Source organism: Rhinopithecus roxellana, chromosome 3, assembly GCF_007565055.1.
Source record: "Rhinopithecus roxellana isolate Shanxi Qingling chromosome 3, ASM756505v1, whole genome shotgun sequence".
Classification (NCBI taxonomy): Eukaryota; Metazoa; Chordata; class Mammalia; order Primates; family Cercopithecidae; genus Rhinopithecus; species Rhinopithecus roxellana.
Genome location: NC_044551.1, coordinates 84844231 through 84853284, shown reverse-complemented (window position 1 = coordinate 84853284; position 9054 = coordinate 84844231). Strand labels below are relative to the sequence as shown.

The 9054-nt window shown below is 45.7% G+C and overlaps 1 protein-coding gene across 1 annotated transcript; it reads right to left on the bottom strand.

Moving 5' to 3' along the window:
• Positions 1–7763: 7763 nt before the first annotated feature.
• LOC104673864 (transmembrane protein 183A-like) lies at positions 7764–8790 on the bottom strand. Its single transcript, XM_030926960.1, has one exon. The coding sequence runs from the start codon at positions 8687–8689 to the stop codon at positions 8042–8044; it is 648 nt and encodes a 215-aa protein (XP_030782820.1). The 5' UTR covers positions 8690–8790; the 3' UTR covers positions 7764–8041.
• Between the last annotated feature and the right edge of the window lie 264 nt (positions 8791–9054).

The following is a 9054-nucleotide window of genomic DNA, read 5'->3' as shown; positions in this document are numbered from 1 at the left end:
TTCAAAACCAGCCTTGGCAACATAGTGAGACCCATCTCTACTAAAAATACAAAAATTAGCCAGGTGTGGTAGCATGTGCCTGTAGTCCCAATTGCATCACTTGAGCCCAGGAGGTCAAGGCTGCCGTGAGCCAGAATGCAATGGCTGGGCAACAGAGCGACACCTTGTCTCAAAAATAAATAAATAAACTAGAAAAAGACATACATGTGAGTCTGGCTTTTGGACGTGTTTTATAGAGTAGTATCTCATGGGACCAAGGGACAAAGCAGTTCTGATACTCGTCTAACTAGCATGCAGCTGGTCTCATTAGCTGGTCTCATTTCATACTTGCATTGTCCTGCCCCCTAGCACTCATCTGTTGTTTGTAAAAACTGGGCTCTTGCTGGGTGCGGTGGCTCATGCCTGTAATCCCAGCACTTTGGGAGCCTAAGGCAGGCAGATCACGAGGTCAGGAGTTCGAGACCAACCTGGCCAATATGGTGAAACCCCATCTCTACTAAAAATACAAAAATTAGCCTGGTGTGGTGGTGTGTGCCTATAGTCCCAGATACTCGGGAGGCTGAGGCAGAAGAATCACTTGAACCCAGGAGGCAGAGGTTGCAGTGAGCCGAGATTTCACCACTGCACTCCACCCTGGGCAACAGAGCGAGACTCCGTCTCAAAAAAAAAAACAAAAAAAAACAAAAAAAAACTGGGCTCTCACTTGCAAATTCTCCTTTACACCCTATCTCAATTATTTGTGAGAATCCTCACATGGGCTCTTATGTATAATTCACAAACAAAAATATGTCCTGGGAAATAAGGGTAACAAGGGTAATAGAGTGTCTTGGCTCAAACCAGGCATATGCAAGTCATAGGAAAAAAAAAATCTAGGGCCTTGATAGCAATCGTCATCTTTTTTATTTTTGAGACAGGGTCTCGCTCTGTCACCCAGGCTGGAGTGCAATGGTACGATCTCGGCTCACTGCAGCCTCAACCTCCTGGACTCAAGCCATCCTCCCACCTCAGCCTCCCAAGTAGCTGGGACCACAGGCACATGCCATCATGCATGGTGAATTGTTGTTGTTGTTTTGAGACAGAGTCTCGCTGTATTGCCCAGGCTGGAGTGCAGTGGTGCAATCTTGGCTCACTACAACCTCCACCTCCTGCGTTCAAGTGATTCTTTTTGACTCAGCCTCCCTAGTACCTGGGACTACAGGTGTGCACCACCAAGCCTGGCTAATTTTTGTATTTTTAGTAGAGATGGAGGGGTGGGGGTGGAGGGTTTGCTACGTTGGCCAGGCTGGTCTTGAACTCCTGACCTCAGCCTCCCAAAGTGCTGGGATTACAGGCATAAGCCACTGTGCCCGACCCAGACTCTTTGTATTTTTTGCAGAGACAGGATCTCACTATGTTGCCCAGGGTGGTCTTGAACTCCTAGGTTCAAGCAATCCTCCCGCCTCAGCCTCCCAAAGTGCTGGGATTAGAGGCGTGAGTGACTATGCCAGGCCACAGTCACCATCTTGATAACAAGGTTTGTCCACCTCAGTTTGCCTGATAGGGAGTGAGAGGAAAATCTAGACAGACGTCACAGAGAAGATGAAACATTGTCTGGCTCTCAAACAATGAAGGCTGGATCCAGTGATGATGGTTTTGGGGGAAGACCTGATGAAGCAGATGCCCATGCTTTGCCCTCAAACTGACTGACCTCCCCTTTCCAAACTTCAATTGGAGCACTTGTACATTCATTCTATGTTTTTCAGTCTTCTATTTTTTAAAATGTCCTAATCTTAGAATTAAGGCAAAAAGATAATTGTATGTCCTTTCATTGTCATGCTAGATCTTTGTCCGAACAGGTCCACCCAAGTGTTATTCATCTGGAGAATGTACCTTTGTTTGACTTGTTAATTATTATTATTAGGGTCCAGATTCTATGAAGTTACCTGTTAATTTGTAGGTTTTTGTCTGTTAAAGATGCAAGTGATTCCTATTCTGTATAAAAGACAATCCTAAAGATTATAGTTTATTCACCTGTAGGACATAAATTATATTTCCCTTTAACCTAGCTAACTTATTTCAGCGTGTCTTTTCTGCTATATAAACCTCTGTTCCATGAATTCTCCTTCACCCAGATTTATTATCTCTCTGGTCCCTTCATTAAATGTGTTAGATTAGTATTTGACACATGCTCACTATATATTTGATGGCAGCATGTTTTTAACTCTTAGAAGGAGACTCAGCCTAAAAAAATAAAGAAAATTATCCTTTGGCATTCATTTAACAAATATTTATCGAACAACCTTTTTTTTTTTTTTTTTTTTTTTTTTTTTGAGATGGAGTCTCGTCCTGTCGCCCAGGCTGGAGTGCAGTGGTGGAATCTCGGCTCACTGCAACCTCTGCCTCCCAGGTCCCAGTTCAAGGAATTCTCCTGCCTCAGCCTCCCAAGTAGCTGGGATTACAGGTGCACGCCACCACCCCCAGCTAATTTTTATATTTTTAGTAGAGATGGGGTTTCGCCATGTTGGCCAGGCTGGTCACGAACTCCTGACCTCAAATGATCCACCTGCCTTGGCCTCCCAAAGTGTTGGGATTACAGGCGTGGGCCACCGCACCCAGCCTACTGAACAACTATTATAGGCATCTTAGTCTGTTTAGGCTGCTAGAACAGAATACCATAGACTGGGTAGCTTATAAACAACAGAAATTTATTTCTAACAGTTCTGATGATTGGGAAGTTCAAGATTACAACACTGGCATATTCGGTATCTAGTGATAGCCTGCTTACTGTTTCACAGATGGCCTCACAAGCCAAAAGGGGCAAAGGAGCTCTCTGGAGCTCCTTTTATAAGGACACTTTTTCTATTTATGAATGTACTACCCTCAAGACCTGATCAATTCCCAAAGACCCACATCTCCTAATATCATCACACTAGGAGTTAGGAGTTAGGAGTTCAACATATAAATGTTGAGGGAAGCCTGGGCAACAATGGCAAAACCTCATCTCTACCAAAAAAAAAAAATATATATATATATATATATATAAATAATACATATATCTAGTGAATATATAGCACATATATAGTACATAGTATATATATACATATATAGTACATATATATAGTGTGTATATATAAACACACATGCACACACACACACACACACGCACACATACACACAAAAATCGGCCTAGCATGGTGGTGCCCAGTAGCTGCCAAGTCCCAGCTACTTGGGGGGCTGACTCTGGGGGATCACTTGAGCCCCAGGGGTCAAGGCTGGAGTGAGCCATATTTGCCCCACTGCAAAGGGTCTCAGTTTGTCACCCTGTCTCAAAAAAAAAGGGAAAATACAGGGGGAGATATTACAGAGAACAAGATACATGTGGTCTCTGCCCTCATACAGCAAACATTCTGAAGGAAGAAAGATTGCAAATACATCAATAAATTATAGACTATGATTAGGGCAATTAAGAAAAATATGTAAAGTGCTGTGACCGAGATTATTGGGGTAGGCAGTCACAGCAGGCCTCTCTGAGAAGGTGACATGAAGCTGAGACTTGAAAGACAGAAGCCAGCTCTGCAAAGAGGGAGCGGGGAAAGGTCCCAAGAAGAGGGAAGCAACAAGCACAGTGACCGTGCAGTGGAGCCAGCTTCACAGTGTCCTGGGAACTAGAAGGCCAGACGACAAGGGTGGGATCCATCAAAGGCAAGACGGCCTGAGATATAGTCAAAGAGGTAGTGTGGAAATTAAACTTTTAAGGTCAGGACTTGTCATTACTAAGAACTAAGGAGGGAAGAAGGGGGCTGATCGCCACCTAGAAACTGGGTGGCCTTCACATCTTAATTATTTTATTATACTATTTTATTTGTGATAAAGGGCCTCACTCTGTCACCCAGGTTCGAGTGCAGTGGTTCGAACATGGCTCACTGCATCCTTGACCTCCTCCTAGACTCAGGTGATCCTCCCACCTCAGCCTCCTGGGTACCTGGGACTACAGACACACACCACCAAGTGTGGCTAATTTTTTGCATTTTGTGTAGAGTTGGGATTTCACCATTTTACCCAGGCTGGTCTTGAACTCCTAGGCTCAAGCAACCTGCCCACCTTAGACTCCCAAAATGCTAGGATTACAGGCGTGAGCCACCATGCCTGACCACACCTTAGTTATTTTAATACGTCAGATTATCGGCTTTCTTTTAGCTTTCTCAATGTTAATATCTTACATACCATGGTACAGTATAGTTCTCAAAAATAAAAGATTGATCCTGGTACAATACTATTAACTATTCTACTAAACTCAGATTCTTCCAATTTCTCCAGTTTTTCCACTATATTATTTTCTCTGTTCCAGGATACCACATTGCATCATTTGTCATATCTCTTTAGTCCCCTCTAATCTGTGACAGTTTCACAGTCTTCCCTTGTTTTTCTTGACCTTGGCACTCTCAAAGAGTGCCGGGTATTTTGTAGACTATTTCTCAATTTGAATTTCTCTGGTGTTTTCTCATGATTAGACTCAGGTTATGAATTTTAAGGAGGAAACAACAGAAGTCATGTGATAAGCATTCTTTTACTTCTTTTTTTTTTTTTTTTCATTCTTGGCTGACCAAAAAAAAAAAAAAGCCTGGCTGAGAACTGTCTTGTGACACTCAGGGGAGGAGAGATTTTGTAATATTCAGGTGAAGAAGGGGAAGGTTTTCATGAAACTGAGGTGGGGAGAAGGATTTCATGTTATTTCACAAAGAGGGAGAAACATGATTATAAGTGAGTAAGTTCAAAAGTCTGGCTTTGGGTCGGGTGTGGTGGCTGACGCTTGTAATCTCAGCACTTTGGGAGGCCAAGGCAGGTGGATCACCTGAGGTCAGGAGTTCAGGACCAGTCAGGGCAACATGGCAAAACCTTGTCTCTATTAAAAATACAAAAAAATTAGCCAGAAGTGGTGGCACACACCTGTAATCCCAGCTACTCAGGAGGCTGAGACACGAGAATCACTTGAACCCAGGAGGTGGATGTTGCAGTGAGCTGAGATCATGCCATTGCACTCCAGCCTGGGTGACAGAGCGAGACTCCATCTCAAATAAAAGTCTGGCTTCAGTCAAATACTCTGATAGCATGCATATCAAATAGGACACAGTGTCCAGCAAAATTTTAAAAAGTTGGGGTTTCGCTAAGGTTTGAACTCTTTCTCTCGTGGGGAGTTTAAGTCGTGTGAAGCTCTATTGTGGGATTGTTTCTCTTCATCAGTAGGTAAAGATAGTGTCGCACGCAATTAGAATTGAAGTGATTCCAAGACTAGGGGAAGTTGGCAAAGGGTTTTAGACCAGAGACTGGTACTCCGAGCTGAAGAAACAGCGTAGTGAAAGGCATGCAGGCGTGAGGGAGCACTTGGCATATTCAAGTAATTGGATTGCTTGAAGGGTAGGATGAGCAAGGGAAGCAGTGAGAGAGAAGATTAGAAAAGAGTCAGGGGCCACAGCAGCAAAGGCCTTCTACACCATGTTAAGGTATTCGGGATCTTATAAATGATCCAGAAGTCAACAGTTCACTTCATTCTGAACCATGGTCCAAAGCCCAGCCCGATCCAATTACCTTGCAAGTTTAAGTCACACATTGCAGGCAAAGTAAGGGGCAAGTTCACCATTTGCTCAGGCAACATTCCTTATCAGTTGGTCAAGAGTGTTAGCTAACCTGTTACGGAAAACAGCACCTTGTTACTACTGGATCGGCCATCACCAATATTTATTTTGTTTGTGCTACTGAAAGGAGTGGTTGTGTGGCTCAGACATTCTCATTCATTTCTTGTACTGACTGTGTGATTACATGTTCTCTTTTTCTCTAGATCTTTCTACCTTCTCCTTTATAGTTGCCTTGGCACCTTCCACTAATCATTAAATGTTGATTCAATCTCAAGCCCTTTTCTCACCCTATGCTCTTCCTCCCTATGTGATTTTATCTAGCCTTGCGCTTCCCTTGCTAACCAGGTCCTGAAATTTTGTTTGTTTGTTTGTTTGTTTGTTTGTTTGTTTATTTTCTTGAGACGGAGTCTTGCTCTGTTGCCCAGGCTGGAGTGCAGTGGCTCAATCTCGGCTCACCGCAACTTGCGCCTCCCAGGTTCAAGCAATTCTCCTGCCTCGGCATCCTGAGTAGTTGGGATTGCAGGTGCCTGCCACCACACCCAGCTAATTTTTGTACATTTAGTAGAGACAGGGTTTTGCCATGTTGGCCAGGCTAGTTTCAAACTCCTGACCTCAGGTGATCTGCTCGCCTCAGTCTCCCAAAGTGCTGAGATTACAGGCGTGAGCCACCATGCCTGGCCAACGTTCTAAAAATTTAAAAATCTATTCCACCTGAATTGCCACCTGAAGCTCTAGGCTGTACTTTCAACTGGTCCCTGACTTCTGACCCTTCTGTGACACATGAACCTCAAGCTCAGCATGTCCAAAACAAAACTTTGAGGGGTCGGGCACGGTGGCTCACGCCTGTAATCTCAGCACTTTGGGAGGCCAAGGCAGGTGTATCACAAGTTCAGGAGATCGAGACCATCCTGGCTAACACAATGAAACCCCATCTCTACCAAAAATACAAAAAATTAGCCAGGCATGGTGGCGGGCGGCTGTAGTCCCAGCTACTCGGGAGGCTGAGGCAGGAGAATGTTGTGAACCCGGGAGGCAGAGTTTGCAGTGAGCCGAGATCATGCCACTGCTCTCCAGCCTGGGCAGCAGAGCGAGACTCCATCTCAAAAAAAAAAAAAAAGCTTTGTATCTTCCTTTCCTCCACTAGTATCTGCTCCTCCCTCCTTCCTTCAGCTGTTATGACAATCAATCACCTGATCTCCCAAATTAGAACATTTGAAGTCATCTCTGATGTCTCCTTCTTTGTTACTTCCCGCATCTAATCTGCTGCTCAAATTTGTCCATTAGTTTCTTTCTTTCTTTGAGACAGGATCTCACTCTGCTGCCTAGGCCAGAGTACAGTGGGGCAATCTCGGCTTACTGCAGCCTCAACCTCCCAGACTCAAGCAATCCTCCCACCTCCGCCTCCTGAGTAGCTGGGAATACAGGCACGTGCCACCACAACTGGCTATTTTTTAATGCAAATTTTTACATTAAAATCTGTTTACAGGGCCGGGGGCGGTGGCTCAAGCCTGTAATCCTGCATTTTGGGAGGCCGAGACAGGCGGATCACGAGGTCAGGAGATCGAGACCATCCTGGCGAACACGGTGAAACCCCGTCTCTACTAAAAAATGCAAAAAACTAGCCGAGCGAGGTGGCGGGCGCCTGTAGTCCCAGCTACTCGGGAGGCTGAGGCAGGAGAATGGCTTAAACCCGGGAGGCGGAGCTTGCAGTGAGCCGAGATCGCGCCACTGCACTCCAGCCTGGGCGACAGAGCGAGACTCTGTCTCAAAAAAAAAAAAAAAAAAAAAATATATATATATATATATATATATGTTTACAAATCATAGTAATTGTTTTTCCTCTTGATTCAACATTTCTCCCTCCCCTAACAGGAGCCCTAGAGCCTGAAGAGCATGTACATTACTAACCAAATATACAATCCAGCCGCCCGGTCCAAACTGGAATCTGATTACTAATGGACGAGAATCGGGGCTGCCCTCAAGGGATGGGAAGCAGTAACTATAATCTCAGGGAGAATGGGTACTGAGGGTGCCACCAGTCAGAGTCAAAAGCTGTGCACTGGGTCCAGGATGACTTGTGCACCCTGTTCACTGTGCAGTTTCCGACCACCACGGACTGGAATCTTGCAACACCGGTCTCACTCAATGATGCCACATGTCCGTGCTCACATTGATAGTAAACAGAGTGAATATCATTCCCATGACAATCGGAATAAAGATGAAATTGAGCGTGGTGACCTGCAGTAGGCAGCAGTCTTAGTATGGATTAGTATGAACATCTTCGTACTGAACCGGAGGCTGCAATCCTCCTGTACACTTGCTATTTAACCTAGGGGACTGTTTTTTTAACTTGAAGTTAAATTTCCACATTGGTTCCTGTCTTTTCCCAACAATCTCTCTGCACCAGAAAAGTACGCATTTGGAATTCTTTAATGTGCTGGGGGTGCTTTCTGGAATGGCTGGATTCTTGGAGATTGGAGCAGCAAATGGCTCATACATATATGGTACAGAGATCGGATCACACAAGCCCGGAGACGGCGCAGCTTCTCCATTGACTCTGGTCTCAGAGGCAAAGGCAGGGAAGCATCCAGCGTGTAGTGCCTTCGGCACAACCTGATCCAAAAGGCAGCAGTGCAAATGACAGTCCAAGCATTCTTACAAATCAGAGAAAATTTCACAATGTCCTCAAGACGGATATAGGAGGCCAGCAACAGCCAAATATCCATGGGATACTCCTCTCCTCCAGCCCCCTCCAGTTCTTCTTTGTGCCTCTTGCTTTTCTTTTTTCTGGAGACAGTTCTGTCACGGATGCTTTCCTCCTGGGCATCCATCTCATCACTGCTGTCAATGATGTCACAGGGCTCACCAGCCCCAGACAGAGCTTTCTCTGCAGGAACCTGAGAGGCTTCCAAGCCACAAAGAGATTTTACTTCCTGCTGAACAGCGTTGGCTACGGCTTTCTTGACTCGTCCAGACCTCACGACCGCCGGATCCGAGTTGTCGTAATCCGTCGCGGTCACTCGGCCGAAGCAGGCGTCGTGGGCCCGGAACTTGGGTCGCCTTCCTCTGTTGGGCATGGCGAGCGTACCGGGGCGTGGCTTGCCTAGCGGGCCGGGCCCGGGGTCCTGTCTCCGGCGTGAGAGCCGGACCCGCAAGCCGCACGCCAGCTCCGCCCGGCTCCGCGGCCATCCCACACCGGAGGCCGCTAACTCGCCCACAACTGGCTATTTTTTGTATTTTTTGTAGAGACGGGGTTTCGCCATGGCCTCAAACTCCTGAACTTAAATCCTCCCGCCTCAGGCTCCGATGAGCCACTATGCCTGGCCAAGTTTGTCGATTTTTATACCTATGTTTTTCCCTTTTCCCCATATACTTGATGTCACATCTTCATCTCTCATCTGAACTATTATTTCATCATAGGACTTACCACGCTCTGTAGTGA

Coding starts and splice junctions, on each gene's coding strand:
- LOC104673864 (XM_030926960.1), bottom strand. CDS start 8,689: ATGCCCAACAGAGGAAGGCGACCCAAGTTCCGGGCCCACGACGCCTGC.